Below are 22,800 nucleotides of genomic sequence, written 5' to 3'. Positions count from 1 at the left end.
TTGCCCCAACCTTGTTTGTAAAGGTTCGGTCGCCGCCTTCAAGGGCACCAATAGTGGAATCACGGCATCTCGCATTGTGTGAGGGCGTGAGGAGAATACGGTGGCCCTAGTGGCTTCTTGGGGAGCATTGTGCCTCCACACCGCTCCAACGGAGACGTACTTACCCTCAAAAGGAAGAAACTTCGGTAACACATCCTTGTCTCCACCGGCTCCACTCTTGGTTATCTCGCGCCTTTACTTTTGCAAGCTTACTTGTGTTGTTTCCTTTGCTTGTTAGTGTGCTTGTTGTCGTTGCTTCATATAGGTTGTTCACCTAGTTGCTTATCTAGACAACCTACTTTGTTGCAAAGTTTAATTTGGTAAAGAGAAGTTAAAAAATTGTTAGTTTCCTATTCACCCCCCCCCTCTAGTCAACTATATCGATCCTTTCAACTTGCATGACATCTTTTGTCCTACCCTCCCGTTGCAGCGGGGTCCTTACGGAAACTAAGGGATATTAAGGCCTCCTTTTAAAAGAGAACCGGAACAAAGCATTAGCCCATAGTGAATACATGAACTCCTCAAACTACGGTCATCACTGAGAAGTATCCTGATTATTGTCACTTCGGGGGTGTCGGATCATAACACATAATAGGTGACTATAGACTTGCAAGATAGGATCAAGAACACACATATATTCATGAAAACATAATAGGTTCAGATCTGAAATCATGGCACTCGGGCCCTAGTGACAAGCATTAAGCATAGCAAAGTCATAGCAACATCAATTTCAGAGCATAGTGGATACTAGGGATCAAACCCTAACAAAACTAACTTGATTACATGGTAAATCTCATCCAACCCATCACCGTCCAGCAAGCCTACGATGGAATTACTCACGCACGACGGTGAGCATCATGAAATTGGTGATGGAGGATGGTTGATGATGACAACGGCGACGAATCCCCCTCTCCGGAGCCTCGAACGGACTCCAAATCAGCCCTCCCGGGAGAGATTAGGGCTTGGCGGCGGCTCCGTGTCGTAAAACATGATGAACCTTTCTCCTTGGTTTTTTTCTCCGCGAACGTGAATATATGGAGTTGGAGTTGACGTCGGTGGAGGTCCAGGGGGCCCATGAGATAGGAGGCCACGCCCTAGGGGGGGCGCCCCCTGTCTCGTGGACAACCTGTGGGCCCCCTGGCATTAATTCTTTCGCCAAAAATTCTTATTAATTCCAAAAAGTGCCTCCGTGGACTTCCAGGACATTCCAAGAACTTTTCTTTTCTACACATAAAACAACATCATGGTAGTTCTGCTGAAAACAACGTCAGTCCGGGTTAGTTTCATTCAAATCATGCAAGTTAGAGTCCAAAACAAGGGCAAAAGTGTTTGGAAAAGTAGATACGTTGGAGACGTATCACAGTGGTGCTACGCGTTGCACTCCTGTCGGTGACACCATGCCTTCTCCCCACCGGACGGCTGTTGGTCTGCACCACAGAGAAGAGTGGAGGGCTTTCGATGGAGAATGACGAGGAGGGGTGCGCCTCCCCAACCGCCGATGTCGCAGACATTGAGGTCGCTGCCCGCGGGGAAAACAACATGCACGCCGCTCGTGGGGGGAAACCACATGCCCAAGATCCCCAACGCAGCAGACGAGATTGAGGTCCTTTGCATAGTGAAGCACAACTTGGAGGAGCTCCAGGTGCAGACCATGCATCTCCCGCACACGACGATGCGCTAGGAGGCCACGTGCAGCAGCCTGCAGCCTCACCATCGCCGACACGTGAGGGGTAGCGATCCAAGTCAGAAGTTGTGTCAGCGATGGCGGAAACTTGATCTGCTGGATGGAGACGCCCTAGGACGGTGACGACGCTGGTGGGAACGAGGTTGTCGCAGTCTCGTCGTAGGGCATCCCATACAGGTATGAGATGACCGGCGCCGTAGTCGCCGCCGAGGGCGGCGGCAGCAGAGGAGGTGGCTCCTAGGGATGCGGCTGGGGCGCATAGGGCCCGACAAGGAAGGCCCTGATGCCCGCCACGGCCTGCCGTAATTCCAGGATTGCGGTTGTCATCTGCTCCGGGGTGAGGACGAGGGCGGACGGCGCGGGGCAGAGGGTGCAATCGCCCCTGAGGACACCAGCACACCCACTGCCGGCGCGCCTGCCGTGTGGGGCAGCAACGCCAACAAAGACGCTGGTGGCGGCAGGTAGGTGTGCGACAGCGGCAGGTGGGAAGAACTCGGTGGAGGACTGGACATGATCGAACCTAAGAAAGCTGATACCAAATTGGTATGAACCGGATCTCTACCAGGGCGTGGTCTTAGGTTGTAGGGGTGGAAGGAGATGGCATGGAGGAAGGAGTGGTCGCCAGCGCTGGGGCACCATTGAGAGAGAGCAGGGCGGCTAGGGTTAGGTCTCTCGGTTCCCTAAGGAAGCCGAGCAAATATGATTGCTTCTTGCTTGATTAGATTGATACATCTCCTCTCCTTATATAGAGAGGTTTACTTGACTCCCAAGCAAGTGACCCTTATCTCTAATTAACCCTAAGACTAACGGGCTATACCGCCAGCCCAGGCCCATTAGGCCATTACGTACTCTAACACCAAACCTCACTTGGACATGCAGCTTGTCCTTGAGGTGAAACCTAACCAACTGATAACCATGACTCAACGCAACACAAACCTAACACCTAAAAACAAGCCTTTTACATCTCGGCTTGTTTTATTACTCTCAACCTGAAATGGACTGGAACGCTTTATTTTAGACCCCTAAACATAAAGTGGACACCATCTGCACGTCGGACGTGCACGTGTACATCCACCTGATACCATGGACACCATCTGGACAAAAAGGAGTGCATGTGTATGGTCACCTGGAAGTGGTCGCAAGAGCGACCAGCAGAGGCGCCCTCGCGGCGGCCGATGGCAAAATGCAATGGTGATACGCGGTGCACTCCTATCGGTGACACCATGTCTTCTCCCCACTGGACGGCTGTTGGTCTGCACCACATAGAGAAGAATGGAGGGCTTTCGATGGAGAATGACGAGGAGGGGTGCGCCTCCCCAACCGCCGATGCCGCAGACGTTGAGGTCGCTTCTCGCGGGGAAAACAACATGCCCGCCGCCCGTGGGGGAAACCACATGCCCAAGATCCCTGACGCAGCAGACGAGATCGCGATCCTTTTGCAAAGTGAAGCGCAACTTGGAGGAGCTGCAGCTGCAGACCACGCATCTCCCACACACGCCGATGCGCTAGGAGGCCCCATGCATCAGCCTGCAGCCTCGCCGTCACCGACACGTGAGGGGTAACGATCCAAGTCGGAAGCGGTGACGGTGATGATGGAAACTTGATCTGCTGGATGGGGACGCCCTGGGACGACGGTGGCGCTGATGGGTACGAGGTCGTCGCAGTCCCGTCGTAGGGCATCCCATACTGGTATGAGATGACCGGCGTAGTAGTCGCGGCCGAGGGCGGCGGCGACGGAGGAGGTGGTTGCTGGGGATGCAGCTGGGGCGCATAGGGCCCAACGAGGAAGGCCCTGATGCCCGTCACGGCCTGCCATAATTCCAGGATTGCGGCTGTCATCTGCTTTGGGGTGAGGACGAGGGCGGACGGCGCCGGGGTAGAGGGTGCAATCGCCCCTGAGGACACCATCACACCCACTGCCGGCGCGCCTACCGCGTGGGGCAGCAGCGCCCATGAAGACGCTAGTGGCGAAGGGTAGGTGTGCGATGGTGGCAGGTGGGAAGAATTCGGTGGAGGGCTGGGCATGATCGAACCCAGGAAAGCTGATACCAAATTGGTATGAACCGGATCTCTACCAGGGTGTGGTCTTAGGTTGTAGGGGTGGAAGGAGGGATGGCGTGGAGGAAGGCGTGGTCGCCGACGCTGGGGCACCATCGTTGCTTGCGCACGCGAGAGAGAGAGCAGGGTGGCTAGGGTTAGGTCTCCCGGCTCCCTAAGGAAGCCGAGCAAATATGATTGCTTCTTGCTTGATTAGATTGATACATCTCCTCTCCTTATATAAAGAGGTTTACTTGACTCCCAAGCAAGCGACCCTTATCTCTAATTAACCCTAAGACTAACAGGCTATACCGCCAGCCCAGGCCCATTAGGCCATTATGTACTCTAACAGTTTCCCCTCTTGGCCCATAAGGCCCACATCTTTCGTCGGGGGTGCCCGGAACCCCTTTCGGCGACCCGATAAGTACCCGGTAACCCCTGCAACACTTCTGGCGTTCGAATACCATCGTCCTATATATCAATCTTTACCTCTCGACCATTTAGAGACTCCTCGTCATGTCCTTCATCTCATCCGGGACTCCGAACAACATTCGATCACCAAATCACATAACTCATATAATATTATATCATCATTGAATGTTAAGCGTGCGGACCCTATGGGTTCGAGAACTATGTAGACATGACCGAGACACCTCTCCAGCCAATAACCAATAGCGAAACCTGGATGCCCATATTGGCTCCTACATATTCTACGAAGATATTTATCGGTCGAACTGTTATGACAACATACATAATTCCTTTTGTCCATCGGTATGTTACTTGCCCGAGATTCGATTGTCGGTACCTCTATATCTAGTTCAATCTCGTTACCGGCAAGTCTCTTTACTCGTTCCGTAATACATCACCTCGTAACTAACTCCTTAGTCATTTGCTTGCAAGTTTATGATGTGTATTACCGAGAGGGCCCAGAGATATCTCTCCGATAGTCAGAGTGACAAATCCTAATCACGATCTATGCCAACTCAACAAACACCTTCGGAGATACCTGTAGAGCATCTTTATGATCACCCAGTTACGTTGTGATGTTTGATAGCACACAAGGTATTCCTCCGGTATCCGGGAGTTGCATAATCTCGTAGTCCAAGGAATGTGTATTTGACATGAAGAAAGCAATAGAAATAAAACTGAACGATCATTATACTAAGCTAACGGATGGGTCTGATGTGATCCCGTTATCAAATGACAACAAATGTCCATGGTTAGGAAACCTTAACCATCTTTGATCAACGAGCTAGTCCAGTAGAGGCTTACTAGGGACACGGTGTTTGTTTATGTATTCACACATGTATTTAAGTTTTCGATCAATACAATTCTAGCATGAATAATAAACATTTATCACAAATAAGGAAATACAAAATAACAACTTTATTATTGCCTCTAGGGCATATTTCCTTCACATGTAGCTGATGGTGGCACATCACCGCTACAAATTTACAACACAACATAAAATGAAAAGATCAATCATGATTGCAAATTTCATATCAAAGTTAACAACACCTTCCTCCCATGTACTTGAGAATGTGATGAACTACTCACAAGTCACATAGTACATAAGTATGTGTAGGGACATGGATCTAGATAGCAATCTCAACATATACATCTTACACCAATAAAACACAAGGCATCAACTACAAGATTACGTGACCCAGTCTACATCAATTGCACATGGGCTACAATGGAGGTGGAGACAAATATGTTGTAGAATGAAATGGTGCGAATGAAGATGCTTCCCATGTTCCCTTAGTGTTGGTGATGAGATAACGACGAATTCTCTCGGTCTGAGGCACCGAATCTGGCAAGAAATAAGGTTTGTCTGGTGACTACCGCTCCATTAAGAAAATACATGAAAAATTAGCAGTATCCTTGAAGACTTTGTGAGTGTGGGGTGTCCTCAAAATGCAGTTATAGAGGAAGTAGGTGAGTCCATCATGGCCTGGCCACATGGGCTACATAGGTAGCTGCATGGTCCACCTGGGTTGCCGTGGTCCGTGGCTCCTTTTACCTTCAATATTTGCAATTTTTTTGTTGTATTCTTCTCCTACTCTTGGAATTGTCCCTTTCTTCATGTTATCCTTCAATAATCTAGTCGCAACAATGCTTGGGGTCTCTCTGGCACAATTATGTAAATGCAAGAAAACATAGACAAGGGGCGCATTTGACAGGCTGCATATACCTCAGCCAGGCCCGCACAGGAAGAAAATGGCCTGTTTGGTTAATGCATTCACTGTTGGGCCTGCATAACACAAAGATTAAAGCACCTCTGGAACTGCATCCAGAGGAACACTCAAATCGACCGTTTTTGTGAAGCCATGCCAGCGTGGTGCAATCCTAGGGACGTGGGTGTGGGCGGTTGCACGCGTGGGTGTGATCCTGAGACGTCGCGTTATTTCTAGACGCGGCATCATAAATTACCCTCACCTCCCTTCCTCACCGCTCTCTTCCCTCTTCCCCACTCACACCGGCGGCGACGACAATGACGACCACCTGAGCTCTAGTGCGAGTCGATCCACGACAGTGGCGACAACCACCAGAGCGACTACAGACCTCCACCGGAGCGCATCGGCCATGGCGGTAAGACCTCGTTCTCTCTATACATTTGCTGCTTTCGACTCAGGCCAGATTAATTAGAGCACGCGATTGAAGAGTCGAGGAGGGGATTGAACACATCGGGGGTGGAGGATTGCCATCAATTGATTCTGCATCGACGGCTACTAGGGTTCATAGGTCATTTTTCGATTACATCAAGGCCGGGGATTGGGGTACAAACTTTCTTGTCTAGCCGCGACGACCCTGGAGTCGCATCGAGGGGGGGGGGTGTAGCCATCTTATTTTCTTCCTCACCATCTTCGTCCTCATCGTCTTCGTCAAGAACAATGGGTCTTGCACGGTCACCTACCGCCGGCGCCCTGGGCAGCATCTGCACCTCGTTGTTGTCGGCCTCCGGCGACCCGAACGTGCTACTCTAGTACGCCACGACACTGGTCTTGAGGTGCCTTATACTGATTGTACTTGGCCCATCTTGCCCGCTATCCAGCGCCACCGGAGTCTACTAGATTCATGGCCTAGTGCGGGATGTCCACTAACATCGCGCCCTTTGCTGGCTACGAAATCAGTGTCTTCGGCTCATTCAACGTAGCCTTCTTCATCACAACATCGGCCTCCATGTGCATGTCATCAATGTTGCCGAAGTTCGAGCACACCAAGGTGTGCTCGAACTTCTTGGGGTCATCGAACGAGAACCCAAGGAAGAAGGCCCTCCATCCAATGCCCCAGGGGAAAGGGTTGGGGTGGAGTTGGAGTTCATGGTGAGGGAGAGGGGGTGAAACAGAGAGTTGGGTGGAAGAGGAGAGGTGGTGAAACAGAGGGGGTTTGAGTGCGCTGCTGGGTTAGTAGGGTAGGTTAATATAGGAGCGTTAGCCCGATATGAATGAATGCTGACCATTGAACTGCGTGCTATTCATTATGCAGATGGACAAGGGCAAGGAGGTCGTGCCACCATTGGAGTAGGGCAAGGAGGTCATGCCGCCATTGGTGGAAGTGCCGGTGCAGGCGAAACTATGGCCACTACCATCAAGAGTCAGGACCAGACCACTTCTGCAAGATTATCCTTGCTCCAAAGCTGGAGAGTCTGCCATTGCTTCTGGACTTCACGAAGCACTTCCCCGCCATCACTACAGAGTTCAAGCCCAGGACGAACACCCACTGTGCATGGAGGGTGACAGTGAGGGTGATCAACGACAGGGTCACCCCTGATCAGGGTTGGGCCACCTTCGCCGCTGTTCATCAGATCATGATCGGGTACATGCTAACGTTCAAGCTGCTGACCCCGACACCATGAAGGTGATCGTCTTCAACGACGAGGGCGTGGAGGTGGTCACCAAGTGCAAGGAGCACGACAACGCCTTCGCCGTCATCGCGTGAGCTCCTGTTGCCCGTTCCTTATTGGTCCTTGGTTTCAGACTTGTGTTTCATTTAAGACTTATCGTAATATGTTTGTTTAAAACTTATGATGCGTGGTTAAGACTTGTGTTTGTGCCTAAGATTGTTCTGTTGCTCCAAGTTTAGTTCTTAGTAGTTCATGCGTGCCTTTGGTAACCTCACCACATCGTGAAGGAGGTTACCACACAACTGTCCTGGATGTCACCAAACAACCGGACTTGTGGTTCCCCTCAAACAAGTCGGCAACCAAACAACAAGCCTTGGGGTTGGGCACATGCATGATAGAGGGGATGCATGCAACCAAACAAGTGTGTGTGTTGGTTTTTAGCCTGCATATGCTCAGTCAGGCCCAACTGGGATGCAAAGTGGCAAAAAAGGTGCAGGTAACCAAACGCGCCCAAGATGTAGCAAAAATGTTTTGATACACAATGTTAATCGAGCCATTTATCTTCATAAAATTGTAATATAAAAAAGCATGTATCACTTATTGCTAGGCGAATTAAAATTAGAACGACAATTTTAATGGGCGAGAACATAAGTATAACTTTTTTATGAAGAAGAAGAACATAAGTAACTTTTTTCGAGGGTGTAAAGCTTTATTCACACCATAACGTTGGACTAATATCGACAGTCAAATGGTCCAGAAATTATGAAGTATTGTGGCTCATATGGGTGAAAGGGCGTTGTGTATACATACTTCAATGATTTTTCTGTGTTATTTGACGAGTAACACAATATCGGCATTGCAACACAGTTGGTAATCCAAGATCTATTTAACCCTGTTATGAGTTCGAAGCACTGGAACAAATATTGGATGGTCCAAGATGCAATTTCTGTTGAATGTAAGCACATGTACATATCTGTACACCTGTTCACCGCACCCAAACGTTGACGCCAGCCCGATTTGCGTAAAGGCTATAGGGTTGGCGTATTCCGCTGTCGCCTCCCGTATAAACCCTACATCTCCAGCAATGGCGGGAACCCCAATTCCACATCCCCCGTTCCCCGCCTTTCCGCCTCTCTAGTCCCCATCCCCTCTCTCCCCCACCCTCTCCGGCGATGAGCTCAGTCGGGCGCGGCGGCAAGCGACGGGCGGGGCCTCCCGCAGCGCCATCTCCGCTGGCGGCGAAGCGGCCCCAGCCCATGCCGCCTGGCGCCCCACAGCCCCCTCCGCGGGCTGCCGCGGCGGCTGAGGAGGAGGATATGATGGACGAGGACGTTTTCCTGGACGAGACCATCCTCGCGGAGGACGAGGCGGCGCTGCTGCTGCTCGACCGCGACGAGGCCCTCGCCTCCCGTCTTTCCCGGTGGAAGCGCCCCGCCCTCCCCGCCGACCTCGTCTCCGGTTGCTCCCGCTCCGTCGGTACGGCCCCATTCCCTCTACCCGCTCGTCTTCCATCCCGAGATTGGTTAGTTCAGGCCTGCGTGGAAGGTGTAACTCGGGGCAGATCGAGTATTTTGCTCTTAAGCAACTGCCAATTGGCTAGGGGTTTGGTGTTCTTTTGTCCACAATGCCGCTTAAACCGAATTCATCTTGTTGATGCCTGGACTCGGGGACCTCTGGGATTTTGCGCATACAGCTTGTCCATTCAGTGCAGTTTAGGCTAAATCAAGTTCCACATTTTGGTTGATGTGTCGATTGGATTAGTGAACACTAATAACTTGGTTTTTGTTGTCGTGGGAGATGGACCTTTTGAGTGTGCCAGATGAACTGTGAAGGCGTGCTTTGAAAATAAATGCTTTGCGCTGGATGCGTGGGAGGTGATTGAATGTAAACCTGTAACCGATGCATTGCAGATTGTGAGATTATATGCAAAAGTCAAATGGTGTTATTTCTGGTCTGGAATTAGCAAATCTTTTGTATTCCAAGAGGCATCAAATCCTCCCCTGTTTTAGCTGTACTTCTCACATTTCTGCTCGCAGTCCGGGTCGTGTCGTTGGGTCTCAGAATCACTATCATCTTGGATAGATACACATAACTGCATGTGTGCATAATTATTGATTTGTTTTCTAGTTCGTACAGACTATATAAAATCTAAAGCTCATTAATTGGGTTCTGAAGTGTCCCTCTCTCTTATAAAGGTCCATGAACCTCCATATAGTCTGCACACTCTGTACGATTTTATAACATGTTAATTACATGGGGTACACAAAGAGGAAATGCTGCATCCACCAATTTCAAAATAAAATAAAAGTTTTAGGCTGTGCTCTGGAAGGATTGCTTGTCATAGCACTAATAGTTGCTAGCCGTTTTATTAATCTAAATTGGGTAATGCTTTATGTTAGATATACAGCTTCATCTTATCATTGATGCTGTTCTCTTCTGTTTGGTTTTCTAGTTTTTCAGCAGCTGGATATAGATTATGTTATTGGTGAGAGCCACAAAGAGTTTCTGCCCAACTCTTCTGGTCCTGCGGCTATAATCAGGATTTTTGGTGTCACCAGAGAAGGTTATATGTTTCTGTCTTCAAATGATTATTCTTCATCACGTGGCTTGTGCTGACGTGTGATACTATCTTATCATGTTCTCAGGTCACAGTGTGTGCTGTCAGGTGCATGGGTTTGAACCATATTTCTACATCAGCTGCCCGCCAGGAATGGGCCCTGATGATATTTCAGGCTTCAAACAAACATTAGAGGTTTCTACTTCTATCCTATTTTATGTTGGCCCTTCTGCTCAATGAAGGTACTTTGGAAGTACATTCTTTCCTTATACATTCTTCACTTGGTTTACAGGCGAGGATGAAGGAATCAAATAGGAATAGCAGTGTGCAAAGATTTGTGAAGAGTGTTGAGCTTCTGCAGAAGCAGACAATTATGCATTACCAGCCAAATAAATCTCAGTCCTTCCTCAAGATAGTAGTTGCCCTACCTACAATGGTTGCTAGCTGTCGTGGTCAGTGGTAGTTTAAGAACAGTACACTTATTTTCCATTCTTGTCAATTGACCTCGTTACCTCTATTTTCAATGAATAACCTTTATAGTCTAAAGAAGATTTTCATTTGCTTGCCTGCTAATTATTGTGTGAATTTTTACCTTTACTTTGTACCCACCTTCTCTGACTTTTCTGCATCTGTGGCTAGTATCATCATCGCATTTTTATGGCTTACCAAAATTGGAATATTTTTTGTGTGCATTATAGGCATCCTTGAAAGGGGCATAACGATTGGCAGTCTTGGTTCAAAGAGTTTCCTGACATATGAAAGCAATATTCTCTTTGCCCTTCGCTTTATGATTGACCGCAACATTGTTGGTGGCAATTGGATTGAACTTCCTGCTGGGAAGTATAGCAAAGCAACTCGCGCCATGTCCTATTGTCAGCTAGAGTTGGATTGCCTGTATCCCCCATACTGAATTTAATGCCTCCATCCTTATTTCTAAATCGTGATATTGTTCATTCGGTCATTCCTTAAGTCAACCAACAGATATTCAGATTTGGTAAGCCATGCTCCTGAAGGGGAATACTCTAAGATGGCTCCCTTTCGCATATTAAGTTTTGACATCGAATGTGCTGGTCGCAAAGGACACTTCCCAGAACCAACTCATGATCCGGTTATTCAGGTTTGTTTCATTATCGTTGTATTTTGATAAGCCACTACATTTAATTTCCGATGTGAATGCCTTTATGTGCATATTATCTTGACTTGCTTCCTTGGATTGAAATAGATTGCTAATTTACTCACGCTTCAAGGCGAAGCCCAGCCTTTTGTACGGAATGTCATGACTCTTAAATCATGTTCTCCCATTGTCGGAGTGGATGTAATGTCATTTGACACAGAGCGAGATATTCTACTTGCTTGGAGGGTGAGTGTTGCCTCATTCTGAGTTCACAGTGTCAGTTTTTTTGCGATCTATGATTGTATACAGATATAACCTGTATCCATGATTAAAAAACATGTTTTTGTTTGATGGTTTCTTTATATATACAGCTTGCTTTCTTTTTTCGTATTACACTCTTCCAAAGTTAAATACATTATCTGATGGCAGACAAGTAACTTTATTGATATCAACCTGGTTCTGCTTTGGTATTTCGCAGGATTTAATACGTGAGGCAGATCCTGATATTATAATTGGATACAATATCTGCAAATTTGATCTGCCATATCTTATTGAGGTACCCAAACTTTTGTAAAGTTTGCAACGCTCTTACTCATTGCCCAACCTGGCAATTTTCTATCTCTTAGTACAATATGGTTTCACATATTTGCAGAGAGCTGAAGTTCTCAAGATAGTGGAGTTTCCACTACTTGGTCGAATCAGAAATAGCCGTGTCCGTGTCCGTGATACCACCTTCAACTCAAGGTTATTTTTTTGAGTGCTAGTCTTTGTGCATTTTATATTTGTTTGCTCTAGTCCATGTTAGTTTGCCCATAGTGCATTGTAGACCACTAGGTAGTATTCAGTATCATTTGTGTTTTGCCCATTATGGTCAAATAGCTGTGCAATTCTCCAAGTTCTGTTTGGTTCTTTCCAGCGAGCCACTATGTTGCTGCTTCCTTTATTTTTAACTTGTGTGCCTACATATGCAGTCCTTGTTTAATTGATTCCAGTGATGCATAATTTCTGATTTCAGATTTAGCTGAAATTATGCTGATCATGCTAATTTAATGCAAATGATGACTGATTAATTCTTGTTTTCAGTGCCATCTAATAAGTTTTAGCATTGCCATTCTCAGATATTTTATCCACAGTTTTTCCGCGTTCATATTTACGGGGTCATCCATAGATATCCCCTGTATTTTTTCTGGGGTCTATAATGGGCTTTCTACAATTCCGTCTTTGAGGAGTAAACACTCGGTTTGCTGTTTATATGCTATTCTTTGCAATGAAGGATAGTTAGGGAAATGCCATGATATTATGGACTTTACTATGCTTTGCAATTTTGTACCCTGCCTTAATTGTTGCATGCTAATGCTTCAAGATTTTATGACCCTGCAAGGTGCAATAGCATATATTTTACATAGCATTTAGCAAATATTACCTCTGTTTCTAAATATAAGACGTTTTGGTACTTTAAATTGAACTGCCAAAATGTCTTATATTCAGGAACAGAGGGTGTAAAACTCAAGAACTTACTAGTAGTATTCACATGAAAAAAATTATTGATGGTGTGTTCGTTACTCTTATCCAGGCAATATGGTATGCGTGAAAGTAAAGATGTAACTGTGGAGGGAAGGGTACAATTTGATCTTCTGCAGGTTGTGATCTACTGTTTTACACAACTAGACCAGTAGTTTTTATTACTTTTAGTTACATGACAGTATCTCTTCTTCTCTCCATCCTTACTTTCTGCATGTGGGCAGGCTATGCAAAGGGATTACAAGCTGAGTTCTTACTCATTGAACTCTGTATCTGCACATTTTCTAGGGGAGCAAGTAAGTCCAACCATTTTAAGTGGCCTTAGTTACTGTTCAGCGCACCCCTAAGTATTGTATTCACTCATATTCATGCCGTTATTATTCAAACTCTTGTTGTGTTATGGGCTAAAATGGTATCCATGCCCATACAAGGGTGCATGACGCAAGTCCCATCTGTTCATTAGTACTGACGGAATCAAACATATTAGAATTTGGGGAAGAGTTATGCTCTTAGAAAAGGAGGTTGGTTTAGTCAGGGGAATCAAGATAAAAGTTTATTAGGAAGTGAAGATCCTATTCCTGTGGGACAAGCTAAGTCACTTATATAAAGGTCTACCATGTAATTATTTGAATTAAACAGTGAAATAATTAGAAGGTTCTCTAAGTCTCAGAGCCTTTCTAACACATCAGGGATGAGCCCTACCGGTTGTCGAGGACAAGTGCACTATCTCCAACCTTTGACTCTTAACCTACCAAATTATTCCGTCGTGAACCAAGGTCCAGAACACTTCGGACTGGAACTCAGTTTGACTACACTAAAATAATTCAAAAGTGTGCTAATTGCCTAATTTGATGCAAATGGCTCTGTAGTATTGATTAGTACTCTTTCTTTTTATTGTTCTGATATTAGATTTTCATGCGCAGAAAGAGGACGTTCATCATTCAATCATATCTGATCTTCAAAATGGAAACTCAGAGACACGAAGACGTCTTGCAGTTTATTGCTTGAAGGTCAGCTTAATTGTTCTTTGAGTCATCTGCTAATAAACTGCTGAAATGTGCTTATGAAGTAGATGGCTTAGTTATGGGCATTTTGTTCTACATTTCTGATTGGGCTTTGAAATTTTCCTTTTTTTTCTTTCCGAATAATGTCCTTGTAGGTTCTCAGAAGGATTCGGACTAATTTTGTCCAACTTAATTGTTATATATTGCTCTCACACTTCTCATCATAAGATATGTACCTAGTGGTCTGTAGTGCATGCTTTCAACATCATCATTAGTCTGAGATTGCAATTTTATGATTCACCGATGTCATTTTCTAAACACATTAGTCGTTTGGGAGGCAATATTACCATCGACATAGATGTCAAGAATGAAACAAGATAAATTTGAATTGGGACAACATACATATTAATATATTCTATTTGTCTAATAATCTCTTTCACTTGAAGACTTACCTTGCCACTTGCATTATGTATACTTAAGAAATTTCCCCAAATTGTGTTACCATCTGATGAATGAGCAACAATTCAATGTTTGAAAAACAGTTGCAATACATGGAAACATTTGCTCCCTATCTCTGGCCAGTAGGTCTGCCGGTATCTTAGTTGTAAGCTAGGATGATACTTGTGCAAAATCACCTGTAAAATTTGTACCTTTGAGTTGATCACTAGCCTTTCCTCGAAGTGTGTTCCCAACATGCTCTTTTCCATTTCTGTACACACAGGATGCTTATCTTCCACAAAGACTGTTAGACAAATTGATGTACATCTACAACTACGTAGAGATGGCGAGGGTCACAGGAGTTCCCATTTCTTTTCTGCTCTCGAGGGGACAGAGCATTAAGGTGACAACAACATCCAATTCTGCCAATAGATATATTCCACTCTAGCATTCTAACAGGAATTTCAATTGGTCTTCAGGTCCTCTCACAGTTACTGAGGAAAGCAAAACAGAGAAATCTTGTTATACCAAACATAAAGGGCCAAAGTTCTGGGCAAGATACCTTTGAGGGTGCAACTGTAAGTCGATTGACATGATCTGCATTTTCCAACCTCATTGTCTTTTTTGTCATGATGCAGTAGCAGCTATTACACTTACTACATATTTATTTACCACGCCACAAAAACATCATACTGCACATTAGGACCCTTTGAATTTCTTGCCTTGACCGTATAGATATTGTTATGTGAGATAAGGAATTTTTCCATACTGACAACTAGGTTATCACCACTAATGCAAAAAAGTACTGTGGATCATGCATAATGCATCTTGTTTTCTTACCATGAACACATATTTGTGTATACCAACTCTCTTTCCACCTGGGAAGTAAGGAAGCATTCAGCAATATTTACTTCTCCATTTTCTAAACTGGTCATACAATGAAAAATATCTTTCTTTTTTTTCCGTTTTATTGTCCAATGTTCTTGTTTTCTGTAATCTGTGTCACAATGTAGGTTTTGGAGGCAAGGGCTGGATTTTATGAGAAGCCCATTGCAACTTTGGACTTTGCTTCTCTGTATCCATCCATCATGATGGCCCATAACCTATGCTACTGCACTTTGGTAAACATAATTCTTTTAATTGCTATGCTAATACCTAAACAAAAAACAATGCTGTCTGAATATTGGGTTAATGTGTCTTCTAATGGGTTTTAAGGTTCCCCCTGAGGATGTCCGTAAACTCAACTTGCCTCCAGAAAGCCTCTACAAAACCCCATCTGGTGAAATATTTGTGAAACCAGAGTTGCAAAAGGTAATTCTTTCCCGGCACTTAATTCTTCTAACAATTCCGTGGAAAAAGTGATGATTATGTGCATTAAGCGAGGCTGGGGGTACCACTTCTCTGTTCTATTTTTAAAAAATATTTTTTGCTTCCTGGCATGGTAAACGATCTTCGTGACAGAAACAGTGTTTCCTAACCAATATTATGTCTCCAATATCAGGGTATACTTCCTGAAATCCTTGAAGAACTGTTGGCTGCTCGAAAAAGAGCAAAAGCAGATTTGAAGGTATATTTCTCCCATGTTATTACCGTGAGAAAATTATAGTCAAGACTCTTTGGATTTGTAAATGCTAAACATTGTGCATTACATGTCTTCAGTCCTATATTATAATCACCAGTAACCTTTTCAGGAAGCAAAGGACCCATTCGAAAGGGCGGTTCTTGATGGTCGTCAGCTTGCCCTAAAAGTACTTAAATATATATTTACTAACACTCTCGCCCCCCTCAAACAGTGGTACATAAAACACGACTCCTTGAATCTTGACATTGTTTAATGGTTCTATTTCAGATAAGTGCAAATTCAGTTTATGGTTTTACTGGTGCTACTGTTGGTCAATTGCCCTGTTTAGAGATTTCTTCGAGTGTTACGAGCTATGGTGAGCATGAATTCTTCGTTTAATATAGTGCACGTGTACATTGTGTAGTACCCTGAAACATTCAAGAACATGTTGAATTGTGTGGCACTAAAGGATTTTTATTGTACAGGTAGACAGATGATTGAGCACACAAAGAAGCTTGTTGAGGATAAATTCACAACACTTGGAGGCTATGAGCATAATGCAGAGGTGTACTATCAGTTACCATATCCTGTGTTTGTATAAGCTTGCAATATTTCATGTTAACTTGTCTGCTCTACATTAGAAAGTTGTCAAGCCTTCAGTTACCCATTTCCATCTGATACGTCAGATATGAATCCACGAGGTATTCTATATCAGATTGGAACCGATGACTTATATCTGCATACAGTTCCTTAGCATTTACTCCCTCCGTAAAGAAATATAAGAGCGTTTAGATCACTACTTTAGTGATCTAGAATCTGTCCATCTCAGCGGGACATGGTGGCAAATCGTTTCCACAAAGGAGTGTCAAAACTACACAACATTAGTTTTGGCTGGATATTGTTAAGCTTCATGCACTAGCCAACACAACCAAAAGTCCAAACTCATGGAAAGGGCTAGGCAATCCACATATACACTTCAGCACCCCTCTCACGTGAAACGCGTGAAGTCAACACGTGAATAGACTCAGAGGTATGGATCAAGAGGTCTATACGTGGACACAGAGGGGGCAACGCCAATTTTTGAATGCATTGCGAAAGCCAAGACTTGAACTCAAGATCTTAGGCTCTGATACCATGTTAAGCTTCATGCACTAGCCAACGCAGCCAAAAGTCTGAACTCATGGAAAGGGGCAATCCACATATACACTTCAACAGATATTAGCACAATGTTGGCTCAGAACTATTTGTAATGTCCCTGCAAAGGTGGCAGTTTTGTGAAGCTTCACTAGAGTTTCAATGACATGTGGGACCTGGACCCACATGGTATTCTTGTACCTGGTGTTATTTTTCCAAGATGTAACTTCCCGGTGTCATGTTTCTGATTTCCCCCAAATCTTATATGCAAGTAGCAACATCAGGACCTTGTTCATGTGAATCTTGCTTCCATACATTCAATTGGTTTGCAGGCTAGATATCAGCATAATAATCACTTTCTGATCTGTATGCAATCCTTTTTTTCCTGCTTTAGTCTATATGCACTTGGTTAGTCTATTTGTTGGGATTTTCACACTTTTCATTTATGTTCTGATGGTTGACGCAAATTCTTTTGGACATTCCAGGTGATCTATGGAGATACTGATTCTGTTATGGTACAGTTTGGTGTTTCTACAGTTGAGGACGCAATGAAATTGGGAAGAGAAGCTGCAGAGTATATTAGTGGAACATTTATTAAGGTGACTACAGAAATATACTCTTGTCATTCACTTGGTATTGTAACATTGTTTCGAGGGAAAACAGTGGGAAATATCACACTATAACTTAATATCAATTACTCCCTCCGTTTCTAAATATAAGCCTTTTTAGAGATTTATTACGGACTACTTATGGATGCATATAGACGTATTTTAGAGTGTAGGTTCACTCATTTTGCTCCGTATGTAGTCCATATTGGAATCTCTAAAAGAGCTTATATTTAGGAACGGAGGGAGTAGAAGGGAAGTTTAGAGATACATAAGTGAAGCAATAATAACAGCAACAAAGCCCTGTCAAGTTAGGGTATGCTAGAGTTGAAAGTTGAAACCCAGTCATGGTTCTGGCACGTGGATAGCTAACTTCCACTCACCTGCCCATGGGTAGTTCGTTGGTGATATTCCAGTCCGCCAGGTCTCTCTTTACGGACTCCTCCCATGTCATGTTTGGTCTTCCCTGACCTCTCTAGACAATATCAGCACACTTTAATCTTCTGCTATGCACCGGCGCTCTGGAGGTCTGTGTTGTATAGCCCAAACCATCTCAGATGATGTTGGACAAGCTTTTCTTCAATTGGTGCTACCCCAACTCTTATCACGTATGTCATCATTCTGGACCCGATCCTTGTGTTGCCCGTGCTTTGCAACGGGAGCATACATACTTTAGTGGTTCAACACAATCATGTCTCCTCGTACACATCATACAATATTGTGACCCAATATCATTTTTTTGTTATGATTAACAAATGCCGACGTAGCGTGACTCTATCCACTACCACCGCGAAAGATTGCGAAGAGGAGAAGGAAGCCATGGGGGCCTGGGCCATGGACAGCTCGAGCCACAACTTGGTTGCGTGGAGGAGCGCGGTGGCGAGCGGGAGCGATCCCCTTTTCCCAGCGCCACCAGCATCCGCTAGGCGTGCCTCATCGGCTCGGATCAGCGTGTCCCTGATGAGGATACACCTCGGCAACACCGATCCTGACATTCAGGAGGCCCTAGGGCTAATTTTGAACAACACGCATACCTCTTATAGTAAAACAAAATTATTCCCTCTCTTGTATCTATGCCACAAAAATGTGTATGATAAGTTCTATACATTGCCACATAATAACTTTCAATAGATTCAACAATTTCAGGAAAACATTTTTAATTCTAAACCAAATAAAATTTCTGAAATAAGAGATGAAAGAAGAAATTTAAATGTTGGCTAATCTTTAAATCTCGAAGAAAAATGCATATGTCTGACATGGTCACGCATGGAAAATAGATCAGCACATATAGATCCATCTGTACGTGCATCATAAATCAAAGAAGAGAAAACATGGTACAAGGAAAGTGTAGGAAAATAATGCCAGAATTGACGGCTTGCCGTGAACTGCACAGATTGTGTGCAGCTGACATCAGTCCGGATGGCCCGCACAAGAAAAATATCAATAAGAAGTAATAGACAAAAAAAAATCCACTATGAAATAAATAAATTAAATGTTGAGTCACAGGAACCATTGCAAAGGCTATATCTATTGATTAGCCCTTTGCTTGACGAACAGGAGTGGTCTAAAAGAGGTGATATGCTTGAAGAAATGCAACATCAGTAAAGAAAGGTAGCAGCAGTATTTTCTTTTTTGACTGGAAGGGAAAAGAAAAAAATTGAGAGAGGGAAAAGGAAATTAAAGATTTCTTTTGAGGGTATAAAGATAAGGACAGGAGAGAGCCCTATCATGTAAATAAGTTGGGCCTTCTGGCTTGTTCAATTTCTTCACTGCATGTATATAGATGGGCCTATGTGCTCACAGACGAGCGGGCAGCCATATAGCAGGCTTGTGTGCACACTGCCAAAAAACCCGGACGAACCGGACGCAACAAAATCGGTGGAAAGTGTAGAGGATGGACGGACAGAACGGGTGACATGGGGAGAGGTTGACGAAAAGAAGATGTACAACGGACCGTTAAGTTCTTTTTTGATAGGATAGATGAGTAAGTCATCTCTATAACATGGATAGTATTAAGTTCTTTTTTGATAGGAGAGATAAGTAAGTCATCTCTAGAACATGGATAATATGTACCCGTGACGTTCATCCTAGTCTCTAGTGTCTTTCCCTAATAGTCACAAGCCTGTTCACCCTCTAAGGTGACTTGTATCTTTCAATCTGATCAGGACTTGGAGATGTGTGTAAGGAGCATTTCTGCACTAATTCTTGTATTGAAGGTCTGGCCATTGGAAAAGATAAATCCAACCAATAAATCAAGCAATTGGTGATCTCATCAGAAGCATAGTAAAAAAACAGAAGGAACTGGGGTGTTGAAAGGATCAGGGGCTACATTTTCGTTAGCATGATATTCATTTATAGGGCCAGATTCGAGGGTTGTAAAGGGTTCAAGAGGGGTTGTGAGAGAGCCATAATCTATGTTGTGCTAAGGAATTTGTGGCTAGCCTCACCAACTCTTTTCTCATCTGTTATTGTTTATTGTTTCATCACCATTACTTTGGTTTTCTCTACGAGGCTCATCCACTTTGTTCTTGGTAGCTGCATGCTTGTTCGATATCTCACAATATCAGATCAGATCCTGTAACTGCTTCACATTACATCAGTGTTATAATATAACATGTTCGTTCCTGTAATAAATCCTAGCTGAATTTAAGGCCTTGTCTTCCTGTTCTATGTTTATAACCCAAGTATCCGATTTTGTTAAGCTAATAACTTTTAATTTTAATATTTGTTGAGTTTTACATCTGTTGTGCAGCCTATCAAGCTAGAGTTTGAGAAAGTTTACTTTCCATACCTACTGATCAGCAAGAAGAGATATGCTGGTTTGTACTGGACAAATCCTGAGAAATTTGACAAAATGGACACAAAAGGTATTCTGTGCATTATAGTTGTCTGATGTGTCATCCTACTTTCCTGCTTTAACATGTATTCTTCTACCTTTGCATACAGGTATTGAAACAGTTCGAAGGGACAATTGTTTATTGGTAAAGAACCTGGTGACTGAGTGCCTTCATAAAATACTAGTGGACCGAGATGTTCCTGGTGCAGTCCAATATGTCAAGAATACCATATCTGATCTATTAATGAACCGTGTGGACTTGTCACTTCTGGTTATAACAAAGGTGAATTAGTATGCAGTTAACCCATAAAGATCACTAAAGCTTGAAATCCTCAGGTTACTCACAATGGCTCTGATCTGCAGGGTTTGACAAAAACAGGAGAAGACTATGCTGTAAAGGCTGCCCATGTGGAGCTTGCTGAGAGGATGCGGAAGGTACTGACACTTGATATTTTTCCTAAATGGTGCTTATCTTTGTTCATTCCTTGTGGAGATTGGAGGCGTGTGACTGGCATAATTCTGATTCTTTTGAGCAGAGGGATGCTGCTACTGCACCAACTGTTGGCGACCGGGTTCCTTATGTTATAATAAAAGCAGCAAAAGGGGCAAAGGTAACTGATATGTATTTGCTGTTGTAGGAGCCATATATTTCTTCCGTTATACGTAGCTGTGTTGATACATTTGTCTTCCTGCATACAGGCATACGAGAAGTCAGAAGATCCAATTTACGTTCTGGATAATAACATTCCAATAGATCCTCAGTACTACCTTGAGAACCAAATTAGCAAAGTTTGTCCAGAACACCCTTCTTTATATTCAAAACTTACCCCCCGGCCCCCACCCATTTTTTTTTTCTAATGAATTATAAAATGTTTGCCAGCCACTGTTAAGAATATTTGAACCAATTCTGAAGAACGCGAGCAGAGAACTGCTTCATGGAAGTCATACCAGAGCTGTTTCAATCTCAACACCTTCAAATAGCGGGATAATGAAATTTGCCAAGAAACAACTGACTTGCCTTGGATGCAAAGCAGTTATAAGGTAATTCTGCTACTCCCTCTATAAACTAATATAAAAACGTTTAGATAACTAAAATAGTGATCTAAATGCTCTTATATTAGTTTACGGAGGGAGTACAATATTGCAAAAAATTATGCACTCTATTTTTCTTCTGTTGAACCTGTGAGCATTTGCTTCCCAATATTTAATTCTGCAGTGCAGATGCCGTACTTTAAAACGACCTTTCATTCTAATATTCCTGTTCCAGCAGTAAAGCCATAATTTTACTCCCTTCGCTGTAATGAAGACCCAGTCTTCTAACCGACCCATTGTCACCCTGCAGCGGTCCCAACCAAACACTTTGCTCACATTGCAAGGGAAGGGAAGCAGAGTTATACTGCAAAACAGTAGCAAATGGTAGGATTTCAATCCTCTGAAATGTTTCTCAAATTGGTAAAAGGTAAACCATCTCCAAGCGTCTGATGACTGACTGGTTTACCTTCAACATCCACAGTTTCTGATTTGGAGATGCTCTTTGGGAAGCTATGGACGCAGTGCCAGGAGTGCCAAGGCTCCCTACACCAGGACGTTCTGTGCACCAGGTTTGCTCATCAAAATTTGTTCATCAGCACACTCCAATCTTTGAACTTGAACCAAAAGCTTAAGACTCCTGTTGGTGACATCATTGTAGTCGGGACTGCCCTATTTTCTACCGGCGGAGGAAGGCACAGAAGGACATGGCTGAAGCTAGGGTGCAGCTTGATCGTTGGGACTTCTGAGTCCTCAATGCTCTGAGGACTCATTTTTCTCCCTCTGCCAACTTGTAAGGGTGTTATCGTGAATGGCGCGCTGCCGCTAAGATCACGTGATTGCATCATGATACATGATGGGCCAGGGCTACGGAGGGAGATCGGTAGCGTTTGCTCCGAGTTCGAATGGGGTTTGAGGTAGGCTTGTTGTATGGTTAATGCGTGTGTCTGCTTAGTCTGTAGCCAGTATTAACCATGACAGATGGTTGAGCTTCCCTAATTGTGCCGGACTGCTGATGCGTAAGTAGAAGTAGAAAAACTCATCTTGTAAGTTGGTCAGAATTTTTATGTAGCAATGTCTATCGGCATGTTTTTGTAATTTGTCCTGCTCAATTATATTTGAGAAAAGATTTAAAAAATCATATGTGTGTTTTACACTATTCATTTGTATACGTTCACATGTTCTAAAATGACTTTCATGCATATGAGTTTTTCATCTGTTTCATAAACTTGGATTGGTGACTTTTTGTTTTTTTTTTCTTTCGGCTTTTGTGTCTTTCAAAGGTCTATCTAAGCTTTTGGATGAATCTTTTCTTTGAGAAAATATTACTTTCTTGCGGGAAAATGTGTTTCTTTTTGCTTTCGCGAGTGACACGGTTTTGCTTTCATGAGAAG

General features: G+C 44.0%; 1 protein-coding gene across 1 annotated transcript; it reads left to right on the top strand.

Moving 5' to 3' along the window:
- Positions 1 to 8,707: 8,707 nt before the first annotated feature.
- Positions 8,708 to 22,568, top strand: LOC119295286 (DNA polymerase delta catalytic subunit-like). The gene is made up of 30 exons (XM_037573684.1): positions 8,708 to 9,083; positions 10,060 to 10,170; positions 10,253 to 10,359; positions 10,457 to 10,616; positions 10,863 to 11,058; positions 11,146 to 11,281; positions 11,387 to 11,524; positions 11,757 to 11,834; positions 11,931 to 12,022; positions 12,852 to 12,918; positions 13,024 to 13,095; positions 13,723 to 13,809; positions 14,525 to 14,644; positions 14,721 to 14,819; positions 15,255 to 15,362; positions 15,457 to 15,552; positions 15,743 to 15,808; positions 15,933 to 15,989; positions 16,091 to 16,178; positions 16,288 to 16,367; positions 17,422 to 17,535; positions 20,294 to 20,408; positions 20,488 to 20,660; positions 20,741 to 20,812; positions 20,914 to 20,988; positions 21,077 to 21,166; positions 21,258 to 21,418; positions 21,720 to 21,793; positions 21,891 to 21,978; positions 22,068 to 22,568. The coding sequence occupies exons 1-30, from the start codon at positions 8,780 to 8,782 to the stop codon at positions 22,153 to 22,155; spliced, it is 3,312 nt and encodes a 1,103-aa protein (XP_037429581.1). The 5' UTR covers positions 8,708 to 8,779; the 3' UTR covers positions 22,156 to 22,568.
- The last annotated feature ends 232 nt before the right edge of the window (positions 22,569 to 22,800 follow it).

Source organism: Triticum dicoccoides, chromosome 4B (assembly GCF_002162155.2).
Source record: "Triticum dicoccoides isolate Atlit2015 ecotype Zavitan chromosome 4B, WEW_v2.0, whole genome shotgun sequence".
In the NCBI taxonomy this organism is placed as follows: Eukaryota; Viridiplantae; Streptophyta; class Magnoliopsida; order Poales; family Poaceae; genus Triticum; species Triticum dicoccoides.
This window is presented reverse-complemented; position numbering and strand designations above follow the sequence as displayed.

Excerpts from the sequence above, each read along its gene's own strand:
- LOC119295286 (XM_037573684.1), top strand. The coding sequence starts at position 8,780 with ATGAGCTCAGTCGGGCGCGGCGGCAAGCGACGGGCGGGGCCTCCCGCA. Across the intron at positions 10,171-10,252 it reads TTTTGGTGTCACCAGAGAAG|GTCACAGTGTGTGCTGTCAG; the intron begins GTTATATGTTTC and ends TCATGTTCTCAG. Across the intron at positions 11,282-11,386 it reads CTCATGATCCGGTTATTCAG|ATTGCTAATTTACTCACGCT; the intron begins GTTTGTTTCATT and ends GGATTGAAATAG.